This window comes from Rhea pennata, chromosome 14 (genome assembly GCF_028389875.1).
Source record: "Rhea pennata isolate bPtePen1 chromosome 14, bPtePen1.pri, whole genome shotgun sequence".
Taxonomy (NCBI): domain Eukaryota; kingdom Metazoa; phylum Chordata; class Aves; order Rheiformes; family Rheidae; genus Rhea; species Rhea pennata.
This window is the reverse complement of record NC_084676.1, coordinates 13,248,690-13,270,878: the sequence shown is the minus strand read 5'-3', so window position 1 is coordinate 13,270,878 and position 22,189 is coordinate 13,248,690. Positions and strand designations below refer to the sequence as shown.

Here is a 22,189-nt window from a genome sequence, read left to right as displayed (position 1 = left end):
GCTCTGTGCCCCCTCCCGGCGGCTGCACCCCCCCTCCCCGGGGCGGCGGGGGGCTCAGCCCAGCCTCCCTGACCTACTTGGGGCCGGCTGGGGACAAGGGCGCATTGTGCAGCTCCGCTCAGGCAGAAGAGGGCCGGGAGGCGGGCGAGCCGGCCCGGCCAGCCCCGGCCCCGAGGGCCCGCGGCGCCCTGCCCTGGGCTTACCTGGCCCCTTCGCCCCCACTCGTGGGGGGGACAGGGCGTCGGGCAGCTCTGCCGGGTGAAGCTGGGAGGCACCGGGAGGCTTCCCCCCCCAGGACACCCAGCCCCACAGGTCCTTGACCCCCACTCCGAGGTGAGGGAAAGCAGTGCTCACCCAAAATACACCCCACCCCAAACCGCCCGAGACTGTCCCGGGACACTCCCCCAGCCCCGCCCGCCGAGGCGGGCGGGCTGCGCTGCCGCTCGGAGCATTACGGTGCACAGCGGCCCGCGGCTCGACGCGGCGCCTCGCGGTTTCGGCGGCGCCGCTCTTGGGAGCAGTAGGGCGGGGGGGGGGGGGGCGGACGCGCCCATTCGGGCGGCCGGGGGGGGGGGGGGTCTGGCGGCGGCGCGGCCCGTTCCATCGGCGCGGCGGGCGCGGGGGCACCATGAGGCGGGGCTGAGGCCGGGCCGAGGCCGGAGCGGGAGCGGCACCGGGACGGACAGCGAGCCCGGCGGCCGCGCCATGCGAGCGGGCTGAGCCGCGGGCAGGGCCGGGGGAGGCACCGAGCGGCCTTCGTGCGCCGGGCAGAGCGGGCGAGCGGCGGGGGCGGCGCCTCCGGTAGGTGCGGGAGCGGCGGCGCCGCGGCCCGAGCCCGGGCGAGGGGGTGGTCGCGCGGGGCAGGCGGGCCCGGTGCAGCGGGGAAAAGGGCCGGGGGGGCCGTGCACCGGTGCGGCGGGCAGGGCCCGGTGCGGCGGGAGAGGGGGCTGCCGGGGCCCGGTGCAGCGGTGCGAGGGGGCGGGGCAGGCAGGGCCCGGTGCGGTGGGGCAGGGGCAGGGGCAGGGGCAGGGCCCGGTGCGGTGGGGCAGGCAGGGCCCGGTGCGGTGGGGCAGGGGCAGGGCCCGGTGCGGTGGGGCAGGCAGGGCCCGGGGCATGGTGGCGGATGCACGGGCAGGGCCTGATGCAAGGGGAAACGGGGTAAGCGAGGGCCATGGGGCAGGGGTGGGTGCCGGGCCCAGTGCACGGGAGAGGTGGTTGCGTGGGGCAGCAGGACCTCATGCACTGGGGCCGGATGTGTGGGGCAGGTGAGCAGGGCCTAGAGCCCCCGGGGGGCAGGCGCAAGCCGGTGGATGTGCTGAGGTGGTTGCCGTCCCCCGGTGGAAAAAGCCCTCGGCTCTCCGGGAGCCGTGCAGGGAGAGCAAGGCTGTGCCGAGCGCCCGGGCTCTGCTCGGGGCAGCCAGGAGGTGCTGGAGCTGAGGTGGGCTGCGCCGGGCGCTTGCATCCCTTTGGGGCTTAGCTAGCAGAGCGAGGGCTGCCCCAAGCTGGCCCCCTTGCAGCACGGCTGCGGTCTTGTCCCTTCTCCGGCGGCCACACTGGTTCTGCGCCGGCGTGTCTCCGGCTGCACGCGAGTTGGTGGCTTGCATCGAGGCTAGGTTTTGTGTCACTGACTCGAAGGGCACTTTTTATAGGACGAGATAAAAGCGCTCCGTCTGCCGCTCTCGTTCCCAGCGCGGCGCTGCCTGACCTGAAATCTGTCGTCTCCCACCCCGCTTGGGGTGAACGCTGTGTTGCGCGAGGAGGGACGGAAGGGGAAGTGGCGAAACTCTTGAGAAAGTCGTAAATGGCGAAGCTGCTTGGAAGTCAATAAACCCCAAGTGGCGGTGCCTGCCCCTGGACCTGGCAGGGGATGCGTGGCACGCTTTGTTGCCGACCCTGTTGCATCTACCACGATCGCAGGCGGGGCATGTGTGGCAGGCTGGGCTCACGAGCAGAGGTTGTGTGGCAACGGGGGTATCGAGAGCTTGGGATGTGCTAAACCTACCGCCCGAGTTCTGCAGGGCTGGAGGATCTCTGGGTTTGGGGCTACGCGCCAGCGCTTGCTTTCTCAGGCGGAAGTTCAGCCGGTTGAACTCTGTTGGCAGCCTGTGCCAAGGTGGGTGCTGTCTCTGCTGTCGGGCCAGCATGCCTTCCTGCAAGTGCATCTTGGTTTTGTTCTGGCATCTCGGATGCAGACTGCGCCCCCAAAGCCCTGCATCAGCCCCTTGCCTCTCAGACAGCCGGCTGAGCGGGTCTTGCGTGCGCATCTGTGGCTCCGGAGCTTCACCTCACTCCTCGCTGTCCTGTGTCCCTGCCTCGTTCAGCCTCTCGTCCCGCCTTCCCTGTGCCACCTGCACCCGTTTCGGCTCCTTCGCTGGCTCTCGAGGACCTGAGCCCCCTAGAACGTGCCGCTGCCACGCGTAGCGGTGACGCCGCGCCCCGGGGAGATGCGCAGGCCGGAGGCTGCCGAGGCCGGATCCTGCCCGGTGCCCGGCCGTGCGGGCTGTCGGATGGGAGCAGGCTGCCGTCTGATGTCACTGCAGTGCATGGTGGGTAATTATGCACGTTGCAATGAAAATAATAAGGCCGGCTCCATAGCGGCGTCTAAAAATACTGCTAATGCGGAGTGCCTGCCGGGTGCCTTTGTTTGTCACCTTTGGGTGGTTGCTTTGAAGCTGGCCAGGCTGCAGGAGCTGTGCTCTGCATCGGCAAGTCTCTTGGGCTGTGGGATTTGGTTTAGCAGGTGCCCTGCAGCCCGTCTCCATCCCTCTGCTCGGGCGGCAGTGTCGGCAGGGCTGGGGCAGGTGTTGGCATGGGAGCTGGGAGCGGCCTGGGTGAATTTGGGAGGCTCACGTGTGGCTCCCTTCTGCACAGAGCCATGCTGCACCAGGAGTCACAGCCAGGCTGTGGGGCTTTGGCCTTCCCAGCCTTGCTTGGAGCTGGTGGCTGTTTGTGTGTCCCAGGGACCTACCCTGACGTCCCCTCGTGGAGATGTGATCACAACCGTTCTAGCCTACCCTCGGGCAGACTGGCAGAGGTCAGGGTTAGGGCCCATGCAGCATGGTGTGTCTATCACCACCAGCCTTGTGCAGCTGGGTCAGAGCACCTCGTGGCCGTGGCTGCTGGACTGTCCCTTTGGAGCTGTCTCTCTGGTCTGTCCTGGCAGTAGCAGGACAGGAACTGCTGGGTCTCTCGCTGCTTTCTGTCTGAACAAAGGTCTAAGAGAGGGATGTGTGTTTGGAGTGAAGTGGTGTGATGAGTGGCACCTGGGCACTGGCCTTGGGCCAGAGCTGCCTGGAGTGACGCAACTGTGGTTTGCTTGAGGCCACCTCTGGTGCATGCCATCCCAGTCCTGTGGTCTGGGCACTCTGCGGGGATGAGGAAGGGACAGTGCCCTCCGCCAGGCACAGGCTGGCTGCAGCCGCTAATGCCAGCGTGGGGTGCAGAGCAGGAGCTGGGTGCTGATCTCCACTCCGTGGGCAGGCAGGCGCCCTGCCGTCTGGTATCTGTGCAGCTCTCGCCGCTGCTGTGGTCCCTCCATCTGCTGTCAGGAGCTGGTAGCTCCCCGCTGCAATGAAGGGAGAGGTTTGCAGGGGTGGTGAAAGCCATCTGGAGCCTCGGCTGCTCCAGTGACCGGCCTGGCACGCTCGCACGGGGAAGGCAGTGCACGGCAGGGCAGAAGCGGAGGGCTGGGCAGGGCAGGAAATGGTGAGCCTGTGTGCTCAAGTCTCAGAGCTGAGCCTCTTCCGCCCTGCACGCAGGGAGGTCACAGCAGCAGCTGGCTCTGGCTGGGGCTCCCCTCCTGCAGCCCTGGGCCGCTCCTCTTGGCTCCTGGTTGGTGCTTGTGATGGGCTCTGGCTCCAGACGTTGTTCGTGAGAGCTCGGCCTGGTCCCCCTTTGCCTAGACGTGAGCAGAGAGGCGTCGCCCCGCTGTGCCCTCGACCTGCGGTGCGGGGCTGCCGTGTCCTTAGGGTTGTGCTGCATTATAGAAATGCTGTGCTGCGCTCTCCCTACACCCCAGTGCTGGAGGAGCATTGCCATTGCCTCCGCTCTTGCCAGGCACCAAATCTGACTTCTGAAGCAGTGCATGGAAGTGACGTTCCCTTGAGCAGTGAAACATGCCGCCCCTACCTGACACGCTGTACGGCTCCCGTTTAGTGAGCGCAGAACAAAGAACGGGGAAAGGAGACTTTGCAAATCCCCATTGATTTGCACAGTGGAAGCTGCTCGCTGTGTGTTTTGTGTCTGCCTGCCTGGGACCAGAGCTCTGTGCAGAGGAATTGATCAAGCTGTAAAATCCAGAGCCAGCTAATGAAATAGGGACTATAGATTTTTATTTTAAATGGAAGAGAGTTTAGGGGAGATTTAATTATCCCTGTTTTATGGACCTGTTAGAAGAATGAAATAACAGCCAGCAGGTAGGGCTTTGGCTTGCAGCACTTCTTCCAGGTGTGCAAAGAGTCGGTGAAATCCTGCCACCCTGGGGCAGTGGTGTGGACAGAAGTGAAGTAGCTTGGAGTGGAGCAGGATGTGGCAAAGTCCTGCTCGTCCTGTCAGAAGTCCCTGCTTCCCCAGGGTGCTCATTGCTGGTCTGGGGTGGGAATATCTGCAAGGGGAGAAGCACACTGAGGTGGCACAGGGGCTGGAGACACATCATAGCACAGTGGGCTGAGTTGGCCCAGCACAGACTCCCGGCTGAATGAGGGCTGGTGAAGAACAGCTTTCCCTGTCCCTGCAGATTGGCATGGACCTTTCCTCGCGTTGGTGGACTTCAGCAAGTGTGGGAGCTCTGAGCTTGCTGGGTTGTCAGCTCCTCAAGTGCGGCCCTACCTGGGTGTTTTCTCAGGGCTGTGGACACTGAGCTCCCGCTGAAGCCTGTGTACCTGTGCAAAGCGTGTGGGGTTTGTAAATGAGAGCTGCAGAGCGCTGGGATTTGCTGGGCTTAGATGTGTGTCCGACACAAGCTGTAATACTGTCACTACAGCCACTCCTACTGTGTGCATCCACTTCACGGTCACATGAGCTTGGCCGCGGGGCATGGCTGGGGAGGTGGTAGCTGGGCAGCCAGCGGTAAGCAGCGCAGCACTAGTTTTTGGCAGAAAAGCAGGAAGCTTTTTGATGGTTTTGATTTCTCATCTCTGAATTGAAAAGCTGGTGCACAGCATTTTCCCTTGCATCTCTTGGCTCCCTGCTCAGAGCAAGCCAGAGCAACTTGGTTTGCCACCTGTCCTGTGCGAAGTGGATGGCTGGCCAAGGCATTTGCATACCCCAGGAGGTGCTCCAGCAGGCAGGCTCAATGGTTGGGGTGCCTATTTGATGTGTGAAGCTTTTAGAGGCTGCTGAAATGTCCTAGAAAGCAGATGATGCTGGGGAGCACTCCTGAAGGCCCCGTGATATTGGCCTGGCAGGAGCTCAGCAGTGCCAGGCCCTGAGCTGTGCACCCACTGAGCTGAGTGGGGACATGCTGTCGCTTCTTAGCACAAGCTGGTTCTGGAGGGGAGCAATGTGCATCTGTGGCATGTGCTCACAAAGGTTTTGGGAGAAGCAAGCTTGCAAAATTCTTGGGCAATGTCACCCCAGGTGTTTTTCTTTTCCTTCATCCTTGCACCCACAGGTCCTCAGTCTCCTGTGGCCAGGGTGGGTGTCCTTTACTGGAAGAGGGGAGCTGCTCTCTGGCAGCGCGCAGCAGAGGAGAGCAGACTGCGAGACCGTGTGCACAGAGGGCGGGGGGGGGGCCAGGACTGCCAGGCAGGAGGGATTCATCCGCTCCTGCGCCCCCGCTGCTGCCATCTCAGCACTCAGCTGCCATCTGCCATATTTGTGCCCTCTTCTCTGCCGAGGCAGATGTGCGGTATGGGATATCTGGGTTTTCCAGAGTGCGGTAGTTTGGGAGGACTCCATGCTTTTCAGTGTGTGTAACAGGCCAAGGTGAGCCGTGTCCCCAGCAAGCAATACTTGTGACAGGCTTTGGGTCAGAGGAATCCTATTTGCCAGCTGCATTCTGGTCCCTGGAGATCTGGCCTCACTGGCAGTGGAGCTGTAGCTCTGGGCTTTCCTTGGCTACCCTGGAAAACGGGACAAGGGTTTTCAGCCCAACTGTGTAGAGCAGAGGACTAGCCTGCAATGCTGTGTGCTAGCTTCCTCTTGGGTAACCCTGCATCGCAGTGACCATGGGCTCCAGCACCCCTCCCTGCCACCCACTGGAAGGGAGGGTTGGTGCTCTGATCCTTCCTTCCCGTGACCAGGCAGCCCTGAGCCATGATCCTGTCCAGCAGGTCATCTTTCCCCTGTTGTTCTGATGGGGCTCACTGTCTGTGTTTGCTCTTTGATCCAAGTGTCTTAGTTGCTTTTTTCTCTGGGCCTGCACTTTGGGAAAGTGTTGAACAATAAAAAATCCACCGGCAAAAGCGGTAGCAGAGGTCGGCCAGCTCCTGTGCCCCAGGCTGCTCTGTTGTCACTGCACAGTCGCGCTTTGTGCGCAGGGGCTGTCAGCTTGGAAATCACGCTTTTTCTCTTAAAAACCATCCCCAGGCACTGGCAAGGGGTGATTGTATTGGGGAGATATTGTAGCAAGCTGCTTTTGCACTTAAGGCAGTGGTCAGTGCCTGTTTCAGTGCATCCTGTAAGCAGCCTCTTGGCAATCCTTAAACCGAGGACAAAGCGGGGTAAACCATTTCTGAAAATCATAAATTTCTCTGAGCTCTTTTCTGAAGATGATTATTGCAGGTTGTCAGCGTCCCTGCAGGCTTCTCAAAACACAAAACACCTAACCCAACTTCCTGATTGTCAGTTGTGTTTTCAAGAGATGCTTCGTTTTGCTGAATGGTAACGAAATTGTTCTTTGCCATCCGCCAGCTTCTGGCTCTGCCTGTATCCTTTTGCTGGAGCCACGAAACCAGACACTGCCGCTCTTCTTTGCTTCCTGTGCGACGGCAGAAGGGCTGCCACGAGCACGGGAGGGGAGGCAGAGGGGTCCAGTCTGGGCCCAGCCGGCAGAGCAGCAGGGAAGGTGTCTGGAGCCCAGCTCCTTCTGCCCTTGGCCGCTTGCTTGGCAGACGCTATTAATACTGTCCGCAGCATGTAGAGAGCGGGCTGGACTAGAAGGATACACGTGGAGAGGTGGCAGGTGAGCTGGGGACTCCCAGAGACCTAGTATGGGGATAGGCATGGGGTTGGATCCCTGCTCCTTGGGGTGGCTCTGCCAAAGGATGGGTCCCTCTATTTTAAAGGGGAGCTGTCTGAAAGGAGAACAAAAAGGTGAGAGGAAAAGGAGGAAGCAGTCTTTAACTGCTCTGCCTCGCAGTAGGGGAGGGCTGGGAGGACTGTCCAGGCAGTAGGTCGGAGACAAACATGGCAGCATTAGCTTTTTTTTATCTTCTTTTTTTTCTCTCCCCCCACCTATGAGTAACTGAGCTGTGGAACTTGCTGCTGCAGGACACCAAAAAAGACAGAGGTGTGCATGGGTTCAAAGTGCTTGCCTCCATGGGAGGAGAGTCCACCAAGGGCTGCCCAATACCTGCTGCGGAAGGTCCTCTAGACTGTGAGGACACGTATCTGTGGAAGTGGCTGCTGAATGGTGGGCTGGATTGCCCTGCGAGGCGACTCGGGATGCCTGCCTTTTAGCCCGCTGCTGGGAGGGAAGGGCAGTAGAAGACACTTCCCATTGCTTGACGCTGCTGAGCTGCAGAGGTACCTGCCCTGGATCTGACTGCTGCACCAGCAACATTCTAGACACAATATCCAGGTCATGAAGGTGTTTTGGGGGCAAATGAAGAAAGGTGGGGTTATCTCTGTGGATTATTTACCCTGCCCTGAGAAAATGAAGACATGTGCAAACTTGCTGTCTATTTGCAAGCCTTCTCCCCTTCGCTTTGAACCTGCTGGATCGTTTCAGTCAAGACTGACAGTGCGGTAGCTGTCTCAGAGGTATTTGCTTACTACGGGTTCTGGCTCATAAGGAGAAAGATGCTGTTAGTGCTCCCTCTGCAGTGCAGCTCAATCTTGCTAGCAGACATCAGAGAATCCACGTGGGAGAGATCGACAGGAAACCAGGCTTTATCAGTTCCGCTGCCTGTGCAGCTACTTGTTCCTCATGTCAGCATCTCCATGTGTGTGTGGCTGGAGGCGTTTGACAGGAGTGCTGTCATTCTGGGGGTGTGAGTGGGTGGCATGTGATCACAGCAGAGGCGTCCTGCCTCGCTTGCCAGCAAAGTTAACTTCACTGAGTTGCACAGAGCGGGGAGGGAGCTCCTTCCCTCTGCCTCTCCCCAGAGGAGAAGCACTTGACCCTGTGGCATTTGTGACAGACCTGGGGTCGGATGGGGACACTCCTTCTGGCCCCTCTGCAGCCTGGGAAGTTCTGGGCACCAGCCTCTTCCCTCTTGTTTGCCAGGCCTTGGGGAGGGCAGAGGAGGATCTGGGACTTCTCCCTCCCCCTGAGGGAGAGGCCGGGGAATGTGGATGCAAGTTGTTGGCATGCTGGGGGAGAGCATGGGGGAGAGCATATCTCAAGGGGCAGATGTGCTCACACTGTTCAAATCACCCCAGCTAATCCTGTGACAGACCTGACCTATATATGGGGCAAGGGAGGCGGCACATGTCTGCATCAGCAGATGGTGTCTTAAAGAGCCTGGGCTCCTGGAGGCTTGAATTCTGCTGACCTCTGGCTCTAGCGAGGGAGAGGGTGCGCTGCCTGTTCACTGCAAAGCAGCCGAGTTCAGCCTGCAGAGTCCTCTGGGACGAGAGCTGGGCATGTGCAGCCCCCGCAGGAAGGGAGCTTTCTAAGGCTGCTGCGTAGCATGAAGGACCTGGCTTGCTTGAGATGTCACAGGTCTTGTTGGCCAAGGTGAGGGTCAGGCTCTCTGGAGGAGGGCAACTGGACTCCATGTCCCTTGACCTGGCCCAAAAGCACTGGCCAAAGGTACTGTCAGTGGCCGGCCGTGCTGTAGCGTTGGAGGGGCAACTGGCTCCTTGCCTGGCTCCTCCAGGCGTACACCACATGGAAACACTGTCACACTGACGGTCATCAGCAGCCAGCCTCTGTGTGATGGCAGAGCTCGTGGACCCGGGGCAGTGTGATGTGTTGGTGGCTGCGTGTGTAGCTGGGTTCCCAGAGACAGCGTGGGGCGGGTGTTGGCTGAGCCACTTCCACGTGCTCTAAGGCTGCAGCAGCTGGACGTGCAGTGCCCCCATCTTTGCAGGAGCTGGCTGGGAAGGCATGGCCTGGCCAGCGTGGCTGCACGTGTGGCCACACAGAGCACAACTGGACCTGGCGCTGCCACAGGAACTGCCCGGCCTCACTGGGCAGGCAGTGTGAACAGCACCTCACTGGGGAGCCATGCTTCATTGATTGCTCCTCCTGCTGCTGTCCTGAGGACATCGATAGCTGCTGGCAGTGGGGGAGCTGGTGATGAGCTGTGGGTCAGGAGGGAGTGTCTACACACACATCCGTCATTTGTGGTCTCTGCTGGCAGCTGGGGCCTTGCTTGTGCTTGTGCTTTGCCTGGGATCAGGCCATACTCCAGGAGCCTTGTGAAGGTGTGGGGCTGCCTCAGCCTGCAGCCAACAGCAAGCTCGAAGTGCAGAGGGCCGCTTTCCTCCTCATCCCTCCAGTCCCTGGGTCTTGACCTGGAGCGGTAGAGTGGACCCTGTAGGGTGATCGTTCATGTCTGGGCTGCTGATTCAGTCATGTCTGGCCCCTCCTAGGCTGCCTGTCTGAGCACACGGGTCTGACTCTGTCAGAGGTCTGTGGCATGTCTGGCTGTGCCCCTTCCCTGTCCCTGGCATGTCCCCTGCTCCGGGGATCAACAGCGGTTGGCTGTGGGCTGTTGGCAGCAGTGGCAGAGGCAGTAGCGAGGCGGTTTGCCCAGGGGGACTCTGCAGTGCCCCGGAGGAAGCCTTGAGGCTGATGTGGCTCATCAGTGTTCCTGGGTGTCGGAACTCGGGATGAGGAACAGCAAAGCGGCCTTGAGAGGAGCCCGGAGGGAGTGGGGTTGCAGGGCTAGGATAGGACAGACCTGAATCTGTCTGGTCATCCCAATGATGAGCTACTGGGTTGTTAAAATAGTCACTGATCTGAGGTTTTCTAAAGGGGTGATGTTACAAATTAATTAGCTCCCTTTGGTTGTTAGCTCTTTAAAGCTTAGCTGTCAGGGGAGGGCTGTTTTATAGCCATTACATCAGGGCTGTCGGCTGGCTCAGACTCCTTCCTTCGAATTTCTGACTGTATACTGTAACTCGGGGAAGTTTTGGCTTGGATGCAGCATCTGGCTTTCAGCAAAGCTTTTGCCCTGCGCTCTCCTGAGTGCAGGGGTTTGACTTGCGCTGAAGGATGCTCACAGAGGCGTGCGGGGAGCCGCTGGTACAGCTTCTCGGCGCTAGCTGCCGACCATGTGATTTGCTCCGCTTACCTGCTGGTGCATCTCCTGGAGATGCTCCTAGGAGTTCTTGCTCCCTATTTAATTCAGGATAGAAAACAGGAGGCTTTTCTGAAGCAGAAGGGGCTTGCCTGGTGTCTAGAAATTCAAACTTGGTGGAGATACCCTCAGAGTGGAGATTTGTGTGCCTGACAGGCTGTCTGCACAGGTGGCAGCTGGACGCCACATTAAACAGGAGAGGAGAAAGTTCTGTGTCCTCTGCTGTCCCAGGTCGGCCGGGAGTTGTTTGTTGCGTTTAGCTCCCCCCTTTCCGTGGCTTTCCCATGCAACTTCGAGCGGTAACATGGCAGCGAAGCCCCGAGTTGGCAGGGAGCACGCGGGGACACGGAGGCAGCCCCTCGGCGTCCTCGCGCCTCGTCGGAGCGCCCGGCAGAGCGGCGGCGCTCGCGGCATCGCCAGCCTCCAGCCCAGCCGAGACGGGGGCTTGGCCGGGAGCCCCCGGGAGGACGCCGGCCCGTGAGTAAAGCAGCGAGGGCAGCCGCCGGCGAGGTGCCGCGCGCGGGGCGGCTGCTGGCGGCCGGTCCCCCCGCCATCCCCGCCGCGCCGGGGCAGAGCCCCCGACAGCGCCTCGGCCGGGCCGTGGGGGTGGGGGGGGAAGGGGGCACCACCGCGGCCTGGGCCCCGTTGCTAACCCTCCCCCCCGCCCCCGCGTCGCGCGCGGAGACCGTTGCTAGGACACCGCCCCCCCCACCCGCGGAGGGGGCACGTCGCTGCCCCGCGTGGCATCCCGACCCCGCGCCTCCAAGATGGCTGCGGAGCGTGACACGCCTGGTCACGTGGCCCGCGCGCGCCGCCCCCCCCCCCCCCCCGTCGCCGCGCGCGCTCGCCCCCCCCCACCCCACCCGCGCGCGCCCCCGGGGCCTCCGAGTGTTGTGGCTGGGCCCGGTGCGCCCCGCCGCCGCCGCCGGTTCTTAAAGGGCCAGGCACCCCCGCCCGCCGCGGGCGGCGCGCAGCCCCGGGCGGCCGCGGCAGCCGCGCGCCGCCCGCCCCGCGCAGCCGAAAACAAAGAGGCACCGGAAACAGCGGCGGCGGGGAGGGGGCCGGCCCGGGCGGGGGGCGGGCAGGGAGGGAGGGCCGGCGGCGGCGGGGCGGGGGGGGGGCAGGCCCGGGCCCGGCGTCGGCGAACAAAGAGCGGCGGGAGGGGGCGGGGGCAGCCGCAGCGGCACCGGGAGCGGCGGCCGAGGCCATCGGCGCAGGTAGGTGCGGAAGGGCGGGGGGAGCGGGCCCGGGGCGGGGGCGGCGCCGCCCCCCGGCCCCCCGCGGCGCACCTGCCCGCGGCGGCGGCGGCGGCCCGGGGCGGCGGGGCCCGGCGGCCGCCTTTGTTATTGCTTTTGTTTGGCGCCGAGCACATGGCCCCGCAGCGGCCGCTCTTAAAGCCACAGCTCCGCGCGGGGGCCGCGCGGCCGGGCCGGGGGCCGCCGCCGGGGCAGCGGGCTGCCCGCCGCGGGGCTGCCGGGGCGGCGCCGCCGGGGCGCTGCGGCCGTCGGGGCGCTGCACTCCTTGGGGGGCCCCGTTGGGGCGCTGCAGGCTGTCGGGGCGCTGCAGGCTGGGGTGCCCCGTCGGGGCGCTGCACTCTTTGGGGTGCCCCGTCGGGGCACTGCACTCTTTGGGGTGCCCCGTTGGGGTGCTGCAGCCGTCGGGGCACTGCACTCTTTGGGGTGCCCCTTTGGGGCATTGCAGCCGTCGGGGCACTGCAGGCCGGGGTACTCCATCGGGGTGCTGTATTCCTTGGTGTGCCCCTTTGGGGTGCTGCAGCTGTCGGGGCGCTGCAGGCTGAGATACCCCGTCGGGGTGCTGCAGTCCTTGGGGTGCCCCGTCGGGGCGCTGCAGCTGAGGTGCTCCATCGGGGCGCTGCAGTCCTTGGGGTGCCCCGTCGGGGCGCTGCAGCTGTCGGGGTGCTGCAGTCCTTGGGGTGCCCCGTCGGGGTGCTGCAGCTGTCGGGGCACTGCAGGCTGGGGTACCCCGTTGGGGCACTGCACTCTTTGGGGTGCCCCTCGGGGTGCTGCAGGCCATGGCAGGGTGCCGGAGGTCTCAGGGCCCTTTGCCTGGGGCGCGGGTCGGGACCTCACAAAGCGGCCCAGGCTCTCCTGGCCGGCGGGGCTGGGGGGCGACCCTGCCCTGGGGAAGCGGGCGCGGGAAGCCGTGGCGCCAAGGGGCTGGAGCAGCCCGCGGTGCTGGGGCCGGGCCGGCGGCGGGTGGCCCGGGGCTGGAGGCAGCGGGGCAGCGGCGGAGGGCGATGCCGGGGGTGCCCCAGGCCGCCGCGGCGGCCGGCCCTGCCCGAGCAGATGGCATCGGGCGCGAGAGCTGGCGCGTTGCTAACTTTGTTCTTGGCGGAGCAGCGGTGCCCGGGCAGGCGCCGCGGCTCTGCTGCCCGCCGGAGGGGCGTGCGCAGCCGGGCCCTGGGCGCTATGGCACGCGGGGCCTGGCCTGCAGCGGCTCCCGCGGAGGCACGGCGGGGTCCCGTGTGGCCTTGTGTCCTCGCCGGCCCCGAGGGCCGTGGGGGGCGGCGGGACGGGAGGCGCATGTGCCTCGTGTTGTTGCTGCCAGTTGTGGTGGGATGAATGAGCTCGCGCGGAGGGGGGGGGAGCTGCACACTGCCACAACCCCCTGGCCGTGCCCGGCGTCCCGTCCCGGTGAGCCCGGTGGTGGCAGCAGTGTCCTCGTGGTGCGGTTGTGCCGCGCTTGCCTGTGTTGCTGGGGGTGGTGGGAGCGCAGGCAGCTCCCCTGCTCCAGCGAGGCCCGGAGCCAGGAGCGCCCCGGCTGGCAGGGCTGCGCGGCTCTCACGTCCCGCTGCCGAGGCGCTCCGTGTCCCTAAGCCCATCGCTGCTGTGTCTGGTCTGGAAGGTGGCCCAGTGGGTCGTGCAGGGCCCTGGCACTGTGTGTGGTTCTGGAATGATAATGTGAAACTGCGAGGAATAACATCTTAGCATTGGAAAAGCTCGGGGGGAGGGATGTTACACCAGCCTCGCTGGGCTGCTGCTGCAGCCACACGCCTTCGGTGGCGGGGGGACCCCAGCACCTCTTACCTGGGGCAGAGTCTTGGGGGTGGAATAAAAGCCACTGGGGCAACACCCACTGGTGTCCTTCGAGCGTGGCTGGTCCCCAGGTGGGAGCCATGGAGGAGCTCTTGGGGCTCCAGCCTGTGGCTTCCTTTTTCCTTTTTTTAATTTATCAAAAGACAGAGAGAGAAATTTGTGAACTTTGGAAATGGTATCGTAGGCTGCAGTGGGATTGAGACCCGCGTGTTGCAGGAGACTTCCCTGGTGGTGGGGCTTGCCCCGATGACTCCCCTGATGCGGCTGGTGACGCCTGTCACCCAGAAGTGACGTTGCAGCTCTCATGGGGGTGGCTGCTCCCTGCTGGGGAGACCCCCCCAGTCCCCCCCCAGCTCTCACCTTGGGGCAGAGCAGTGCTCTGGCCACTTTGTCCTGCCTGGATCATCCTTGGGGACATGGGGGTCAGGGGAAAAACCCGATTAGGGCCAAGGGACCGGAGCAGCCCTATGGACAGACCTCTCCTGTACGGCGCTGAGCCCCCAGCTTCCTTAGGGGTGGGAGGCCACGCGTGTGCCGTGGGAGGAGGTGTTTCACTGCGTGGCTTTGGCGTGGGGATGTGAGCCGGGGTGGGTGCTCACGCTGGGCCCAGGGCAGCATTTCCTCCATGGGAGCGTAGCGCAGAGCCACGAAGGAAAGCTGCTTGCCCTTGGCACCGGCCCGGGCCTCGACAGTGCCCTGCTTCAGCCGCAGTCCCTGCGTGCCTGCCGTGCTGTGGTTTGGTGGCCCTGGCTCGCTTCTCCCTCGCCGGGGGGAGGAGGGGGGAGACACGTAGTTGCACCCCGCTTGCAGCAGGGAGTCAGCGTGCGCAGGCTGGGCAATTCGGTCAGGGCTGCGAGCCCTGCTGCCCTCCGCACAGCCTGGCCAGCCCCTGCGTGCTCAGCGCCCGGCAGCAGGGAAGAGGTGCGAGTCCAGAGTAGGATGTGCAGGAGTCCAGCAAGACAGCACAGCCCTTAGAGCAGCTCTGCACCCTGCGCTGGCCAAAGACGTGCTGGAAACCCCTCCAGGCCCTTGTCCTCAGCTCCCCAGCAGCCAGGATGCAGCCTGGGACACCACCGCAGCTACAAGGCCCTTCGCAGCTTGCTTTTATCTATGCCAAAAACAAGTGCTTCTCTCTCATTCAGTGTCTGTGTCTTGCATGGGGGGTAGCTCTAGCCGCACAAGGAGGGACTGTAACTGGGCATGTGGAATGGAGCTGGCTCTCCATGGGTCTGTGCATCCTGCCAGGGCTGCCTCCAGCCCCAGGAGATGTGGAGACCTCAGGTCTAGTTGCCAGGGGCTGCAAGATCTCAACCACAGTGTGACCACTGCTGCAGGCAGGGCAAGGTAGGGAAGGGAAGGGTCTGGCTCTGGGAGAAGCAGGCTGAGCCATGCTGGGGGTTGCTCAGAGCCACTTGTGTGCTGCTGGGTTGTAAGGGAAGGAAAAGCCTCTTTGCCCCAGGGGACCTGGGTTAAGCTGTTCCCTCCCCCCAGGTGCCTTGCAGTGGGGGCTGCTTTGCAGCCAAGCTGGGGTCAAGTTTCCCTGGAGCATCTGGCCATGTGCACCCTCCCCCAGCCAGCTAGGCTAGGGGTGCAGAGCAGAAGTCAGCTTGGCCATGCAGCCTTGGACCACGGTGCTGCTAGAGCTCAAGTTGCTCACCCTGCCTTGCGAACAGCTATCGCCCTGGGCTTCCTGGCTGGGGTGGCCGTGAGGCACCAAAGCAGCAGTGTCCTCCCGCTGACTCCCCCAAGGCAGTTCTCCCTGTGGGTGAAGCAGGGCCTGGCTGGATGCAGGCAGTGGGTGCATGGCGAGTGAGTATGCAGGAGGAGAGGACCAGCTGTGCCCTCCTAGTGGCCTGGTCTAAGGGGGTGCAAGCTGTCCCCAGCCTTCCCCGGGGCATGGGGTCACTGTGAGACTCTGTCCCCACCTCATGTGGTGGGATGTTCAGGCTGGGCTCACCACCCACCATGCTGGCTAGTGCCCTGCTGGGGTGCGGACGGGCAGAGTGGACATTGGAGACTCTTCACCCACAGGGACAGGAGCTGCACAGCCTCTTCCTGCCGTGGGCCCTCATGTTTTTGCAGGCAGAGCGCGGGTCTGTGTGTGTCTGCAGGGGTGAATTGCCCCTGGGGCAGAGAGACCTCTGCCCCATGCCTGCCTCCCTCGGGGATGCCTCTCTCAGCCCCCTGCCACGTCAGCTGGAGCCTGAGCTTGCCTCTGCCTGCTCTGACTGTCCGGGGCAGGCTTGGGGCTGGCCCCGAGGGGGTGTGCGGGCTGTTGTGCTGCAAGGGGGAACCGGTCCCAGAAGATGTAACACGCACCCCCCCCCCCATTAGTGCAACTGCCCCATTGCTGCCGGGAAGGGAGCCTCTGGGCCAGGGCTGCTGGTGCCCTGGGGGACACAGCCCCATGGGATGAGTGGAAGAAAAACCACCTCTGAGAGCAGGGTGCCTGTGGCAGGGCAAGGGGCTATGGGCAGGGGTGAGGGGTCCGTGCCAGGCCCCAGTGTGATGGGGTGGGTGCTGGCTGCTGCCTCCAACCCTACCAGTGCTGGCCATGATCCACCAACGTGGCCTGGGGCAGGAGCAAGGCACCTTGTCCTGCTCCTACAGAGAGCCTCACTGCAGGCAGGGGGTAGGGTGGGGGTCCGGCAGGGCTGTGGCCCCCCTGTGCAATGGGACAGGTGTCCCCTGTGCCAGAGCTGAGGCTACCTGGTGGTGTGGGAGCTGCAGGCATGGAGAAGACCTGTCCCATGTTTGTGGGGATGGCGCAGGGGAGGTGGGGTGCTGAAGGCATTGCGTAGAGAGGGGTTAGGGGTTGCCAAAAATCCCCAGTCTGCAGGGCTGCGATGGGTTCCACGTGCACGAAGCAGCGCTGCCTGTTCCGGCAGCTTGCTGCACGGCGGAGGCTGGTGCAATGGCAGCGGCTAAGAGCCGAACTTTTAGGAAATGTGGCTTCTCCTTGGTGCCGGGGTGCCTGGGTCCTGGCCCCAGGCCTTCACACGCATGCATGTACGCGCACATCCGCCTGGTGCAGCCACCCATGGCCCCGGTGGCTTTGCAGTCCCCGAGCCGCCTGGCTGCGAGGGCCGCCTTTGCCTGCGGCACGCGAGCGCAGCCGGCTCCCCGCGCAGGCAGAGCGGCCGCCGGCTGCCCCGGGCCGGCCTGGCCTCCCTGCGGAGGCCGGCTCACCGAGGCCGGCTGCCAGGGCTGCTTGGAGCAGCGGAGCCGGCTGCCTGGCTCGACGCGAGCCTCCTGCAGCCGCTGGGCCATGGGCACGTTTCCCCGAAGGGGTTGGCAGAGGAGCAGGAAGGCTCTTGGCAATGCCTGGTGCAAAAGTGCCGCGGGGTCTGAGTGTGTGCTGCCTGCTCGTGAAAACATTGTCCGAATGTTGATCCTGGAGTTTAAATGCCCGCCTGGACCTGGACCCACCCTGGGAAGGGCCTAGGGTTGCTGCTTTGGCAGCAGCATCTCTTTTTAGAGCATCCTCCTGCACCAGGCAGCTAGATCCTTCCCTGCGTGCTGGGGCTGGGCATGGAGAGGGTGGCCAAACTTACGGTGTGGAGGAAGCACAGGCCAGAGCCTGGTGAGCTCCAAACCCCTGCATGTCCTTGGGCACTGCTGCCACCTTGGGTGGCTCCAAGCCTCCTCTCCCCTCTTCCAAAGCAGGTGGTGGAGGAGAGGGCTGTGGATGTGGTACCAGCATCCAACCATGGGCCAGGTGTGAGGAGCAGGGCAGATGTGGGTCTCCTGAGCCCAGCAGGCCTTGGCCTGGCTGCGGCCCTGTGCCACCTGTGGGGTTCGGCTGCCATGACCTGCTGTCCTTCTCACAGGGTCCAAGGCGCTGGTGTTTTGCCCTGTCTGGAGCCTGAGGTCCCGTGTGCCCATCCGCCTCCCGACGTCACCAATGCGACCATGGGAACTGGCAGTGAATAGGCGGCCTCCCTCTGCCCCTTTTAACCAACGCCGTTTCTCAGGGGGACCCTGCAGCAGCCCTGACCACCTCCGGCGAAGGTACGGGACGCAGGGCCACCCGGAGCCCGGCCAGCCACAGTGCCCGTGCGTGGGGATGGGGCACTGGCTCTGAGGGACAAAGCCGTGCAGCTCCCGGAGGGTTCGGGGGGGATCACAGCAGGAAAGCACATCTCCCTGCCCCAGCTGACCGTTCCCCAGGGGAGCAGGGGGTGCAGAGGGCCCTTTTTTTGCTGAGGACACGAGGTGGCATGTGCAAGACGAGCCGAGGAGCTGGCTCAGGAGCTGGCCAGCCAGACGAGGAGCCCAGCTGGGCACGGTGCCCTGCAGCGCCTGCTGTCCTGAGCATCTTGCACGGGGAGCACCTCACCCTCGGAGCCGGGTGGGCGCTGACCCCCCCCCTGCAGCCACTCTGCCCGGGGCTGGGGGGTCACTCCTGCTCTGTTTCTCTCCCGCGGTGGCCCCACAGCCCCCCTGCCAGGCGTCAGTGGGGACGACGCGACCGACCTCTGGCAACCCTGCTGGGCCAGGATGAGACCCAGCTGCACCCTGCCTTCCCCCAGCAGCCGCACATCCCTGTAGATGAGCCCCGCGCCTACGCTCTCCCCAGCACACCGCCACGAATGCTTCATCCGGCCGCACACCCGCCCCACCAGAACCCATTCATGGTGGATCTGCATGACCAGGTGGGTGCTGCGGAGCGGGCGGCCGCGAGCTCCCGGTGCTAAAGGTGATGCTGTGGTCAGCCCCCTTTCCCAGTGGGGGCCCCTGGCTGCGTGGCCAGGCACGGCTCCAGGGCACTGGTCCCAAGACATGTCCCTGGTCATTTGCTGCTGGGAGTGCTGGGTGGCGGCCAGGGTGGTCCCTGCACCCAAGGACAGGGCATGATTCCTCCCAGGGTCATTCAAGCTGGTGCTGCCAAGTGTCATCTGCAGTGGCAGTGCTGGGTTGTATGTAGCCCATGCCAGCTTACCCGCTGGAAGCAAACTGGGGCCAGCATCAAACACAACCTGGACTCAGCCCTGCTCCTCTGGCCGTGTTGGGGAGATGCCGGACCCTTTGCTGGGCGGTGTCCCAGCGCTGGGTGCTCAGCACCCTGCTGCCACCCTGCAAGGATGGGGGAGCTCAGCTGGCGCCTAGCCGGCCAGTATGAGCAGCCCTCTCTGACTGCACCCTCGGGTGCCTTGCCGCCAGGTGCACCAGGGACCTGTCCCTCTCTCCTACACGGTTACCACCGTCACGACGCAAGGCTTCCCCATCCACGCCGGCCAGCACATCCCTGGGTGCAGCACCCAGCAGCTCCCAGCATGCTCAGTGATGTTCAGTGGACAGCACTACCCGCTCTGCTGCCTCCCGCCCCCGGTGAGTGGCGGCCGGGGACGCCCGCGGGGGACGCGTGGGTCCCCAGTACCTGAGCCCGCTGGAGCACCAGGGCTGGGGTGAGGGTTCCTGGGGGGGGGCAGGGCTGTTCGAGCCCCCGGGAGGGCGCAGAGGTGTGTGGCCGTGGCCGTGCCCCCGGCAGGCGTCTGACCCGCGTTGCTCTCTCTCCGGCCCCCAGCTGATCCAGGCATGCGCCATGCAGCAGCTCCCTGTCTCCTACCAGACGTTCCCCCCCATCATCTCCAGCGACCATTACATCCTGCACCCGCCGCCGCCGCCAGTGCCCCCCCACCAGCCGCCCCACATGGCCCCCCTGGGGCAGTTCGTACCTCTCCAAGCCCAGCACCCGCGCATGGTGAGTGGGGGAGCAGGAGGGCAGGGGCAGGAGGACGGGGCACGGCGGGGGAGACGTTTGCGCCGTGCACCCACAGTGGGGCCGGGCCACGGGCTGGGGGGAGCCCTGAGATGGGGACGACCATGCGGGTCTTGTCTCTCTGCAGCCCCTGTCGGTCACAACTGGGGGTGATGGGGCCCGGGGGTGCCTCGTCCTGCTAGTGCCGGGGGGGGTGGGACCCCCGTGCCAGCCTAACTGTCCCCCCCGGCAGCCTCTGCAGAGGATAGACAATGACGTGGACCTGCGAGGGGAGCAGCACCCCATCGCGGGCTTCACGTACCCCCCGTCCCACCACGCTCCCGCGCTGTCCCCCTCCGTGCCGCTGCATTACCTCCCCCACGACCCGCTGCACCAAGAGCTGCCGTTCGGCGTGGTAAGTCCCCAGCGGCGCCGCGGCCAGGGGCTGGGGGGGTGGGGGGTGGGGTCCCTGCTGCTGCAGGGCTCTGACCGCCCCGTCTCTCCCCACAGCCATACCCCCACATGATGCCCCGGCGGCTGAACACCCAGCGGTACCGGCTGCAGCAGGCGCTGCCCCCGCCGCCGCCCCCGCCGCCGCCGCCCCCGTATTACCCGAGCTTCCTGCCCTATTTCCTGTGAGTACCTGGGGAGGGATGTGTGGGGCGGGGAGGGGGGCACAGCAGCGTGGCCCCCCCGCCGGGGACGCCAAGGTGGATGGTGGGGTCTCTGGCCCCACGCCGACTGCCCCGTCCTGCCCCCGCAGCTCCATGCTTCCCGTGTCACCGACGGCCGTGGGGCCCACGATCAGCCTGGACCTGGACGTGGATGACGTGGAGATGGAGAACTACGAGGTGCGTGGGCGGCACCTCCCCACGGCGGGACGGGGCGCGCGGGGAGCTGGGAGAGTCCGGGAGGGCGGCTGGGGTTCTGGGGAGCCGAGCCGAGCCGAGCCGAGCCGAGCCGAGCCGTCCTCTGCGTCTCTCCGCAGGCGCTGCTGAACCTGGCCGAGCGGCTGGGGGAGGCCAAGCCGCGGGGACTCACCAAAGCAGACATCGAGCACCTCCCGTCCTACCGCTTCAACCCCGAGAGCCACCAGTCCGAGCAGACCTTGTGAGTGCCGCTATGGGGGGGGCCGGGGCGGGGGGCGCCGGGGGCCGCCGCGGGCCCCGCTGACCGCTGCCTCCCCCAGGTGCGTCGTGTGCTTCAGCGACTTCGAGGCGCGGCAGCTCCTCCGCGTCCTGCCCTGCAACCACGAGTTTCACGCCAAGTGTGTCGACAAATGGTTAAAGGTACCGCTGGGGGCGGCCCTCGGGGCTGCGGGCCGCTGCGGGACGGGGGTTTTTTGTTTTGGGGGGGTGAGGAGGCCGCCCGGAGCGCCCCGCTCACGGCCGCCGTGTCTGCTCCCCGCCGCAGGCGAACCGCACGTGCCCCATCTGCCGGGCAGACGCGTCGGAGGTGCAGCGGGAGGCGGACTGAGGCTGGCAGGCGCTGTGCCGCACAACTCGCTAGAGGAAGAGGACGTCGGGCCAGGGGCGGGGGGGCCGCTTGCCCGCTGCCAGGGCCTGACCGTGCGCTTGCCCCCCTCCCCAAAGCCTCTCCTCGGATGTGGTGAGAATTGAGCAATCCGGGATCCCGGCCAGTCCTCCTCCTCCCCGCCGTGGCACGGACTCGGCCGGACGCCTGCCCGCGGCGCCCCCGGGGCCCCGAATCGTGCTGTGCTGGTGGCGGGAGGCGCGTGGCCGTGTCCTCCGCACTCCAAAGACGCTGTTGTTGCTCCATCACTTTCCAGGTCTTTGTACTGTTAGGGACTTTTTTTTCCCTTTTTTTTTTTTTTTTAATGCTGTTAGACTTTTTTTTTTTTTTTCCGTTTCCTTTTCTTTTCCGTTGCGTTTTTGGTTTCGTGGCCGTCGGGCCCAGCGGCGCGCGGCTCCTCCCCTCGGCGTTGCTCACAGAGGAAGCGGGGAGGAAGGAGGAGGAGGAGGAGGAGGAGGAGGAGGAGGAGGAAGCATCAGCGCGGGTTTGATGCCGGCGGCGGCGGGCACCCGCGGCTGGACTGGCCCCTGGGGCGCAGCCACAGCAGTTGGTCGGCGGAGCGCGGCCCAGGCGGGACACCAGCAACCCAAGGCATTACCGGGGCACGAACGCGTCCGTCCCTCGCTCCCGCCCGGAGCCTGGCGCGGCCCCTCTCCCCGTCTCGCCTGCTCCGGGTAGCCCAGGAGGGTGATGGCGGCTTCGTTTCTTTCCCAGGCGGGAGGATGACGCTCCCGCGGCCCCGGCCCCTTTCCCCGCTCCCTCCTGCCCAGCGAGAGCTAGCGCAGCTCCCGGGGCCGAGGACACGTCCCGAGAGGCGGTCGGGCCCGGAGGGCCGCGGCGAGGCCCCACGGCCCGTCCCCCAGGTCCCCGCGGCGCCGGGCTCCCCGCGGCACCTCCAGGCTGCCCCCCGCGGGGCTCGATCCCGCCGCCGCCGGTGGAAGCGGCCCCGCGCGCGAGCCGGAGACCCCGTCCTGCTGGCTGGACGGTGGCGGAGGGGGGGGGTGTCCCCTCTCCGACCCCCCCTCCGAAGTTGGGGCTTCTTTTAATCCGTACCCTCGTGGTGTATCTTCCCCTCGGGTCTCGAGCGGCCCGTTCAGCGCTAACCCCTTGCCCTGTCCCGGCCGGTGCCGAGCGCGGGGCCCCCGGCAGCGCCGCCGCTCGGCCCGTGGGTGCAGGCGTGCGTGGGGCGGGCTGGCGGCGCGGTGTGCCGCCCTGCGCGCCGCCCCGCCGGCCGAGGCAAGGCAGAAGCCGCCGACCCGCCACCCGGTTCCAGAAACTCTTATCGCCGAAGTTGTTTTGCATGATTAATTAACGAGGAGGAGGAGGAGGGAGGGGGGAGGGCGGGAAGGAAAGACGAGCCCTCCCTTGACGGTGTGTGTTGCTGACGCGTGGGAGACTCCGAGAGGACGCCAACCCTATGTAAATGTTCACAAATATGCATGCATGTATGACCAGCTTGGAACGTGGTATTGGCTACGTCTAGCCAG

At 65.0% G+C, this 22,189-nt stretch overlaps 2 protein-coding genes across 5 annotated transcripts in view; one reads left to right on the top strand and one right to left on the bottom strand.

The window, feature by feature from the left end:
* Positions 1 to 2,162, bottom strand: part of CDHR2 (cadherin related family member 2) — a 13,222-nt gene extending 11,060 nt beyond the window's left edge. Inside the window, exon 1 of the mRNA XM_062587711.1 lies at positions 2,003 to 2,162. Coding sequence (XP_062443695.1) covers positions 2,003 to 2,162 — 160 coding nt within the window. The remainder of the gene's footprint in view (positions 1 to 2,002) is intronic.
* RNF44 (ring finger protein 44) lies at positions 653 to 22,189 on the top strand. Of its 4 annotated transcripts, none has more exons than XM_062587566.1 (11): positions 653 to 801; positions 17,299 to 17,479; positions 17,907 to 18,123; positions 18,632 to 18,799; positions 18,996 to 19,172; positions 19,423 to 19,584; positions 19,680 to 19,804; positions 19,933 to 20,020; positions 20,158 to 20,279; positions 20,359 to 20,458; positions 20,583 to 22,189. In XM_062587566.1, the coding sequence occupies exons 2-11, from the start codon at positions 17,373 to 17,375 to the stop codon at positions 20,643 to 20,645; spliced, it is 1,329 nt and encodes a 442-aa protein (XP_062443550.1). In that variant the 5' UTR covers positions 653 to 801; positions 17,299 to 17,372; the 3' UTR covers positions 20,646 to 22,189. The 4 variants fall into 4 exon arrangements, with proteins under 4 accessions (XP_062443550.1, XP_062443547.1, XP_062443548.1 ...); XM_062587563.1 differs by lacking the exon at positions 653 to 801 and adding an exon at positions 11,554 to 11,629; XM_062587565.1 differs by lacking the exon at positions 653 to 801 and having other exon boundaries at positions 17,394 to 17,479; positions 18,001 to 18,123.

Excerpts from the sequence above, each read along its gene's own strand:
- RNF44 (XM_062587566.1), top strand. The coding sequence starts at position 17,373 with ATGCGACCATGGGAACTGGCAGTGAATAGGCGGCCTCCCTCTGCCCCT. Across the intron at positions 17,480-17,906 it reads CCTGACCACCTCCGGCGAAG|CCCCCCTGCCAGGCGTCAGT; the intron begins GTACGGGACGCA and ends GTGGCCCCACAG. Across the intron at positions 19,173-19,422 it reads AAGCCCAGCACCCGCGCATG|CCTCTGCAGAGGATAGACAA; the intron begins GTGAGTGGGGGA and ends CCCCCCCGGCAG.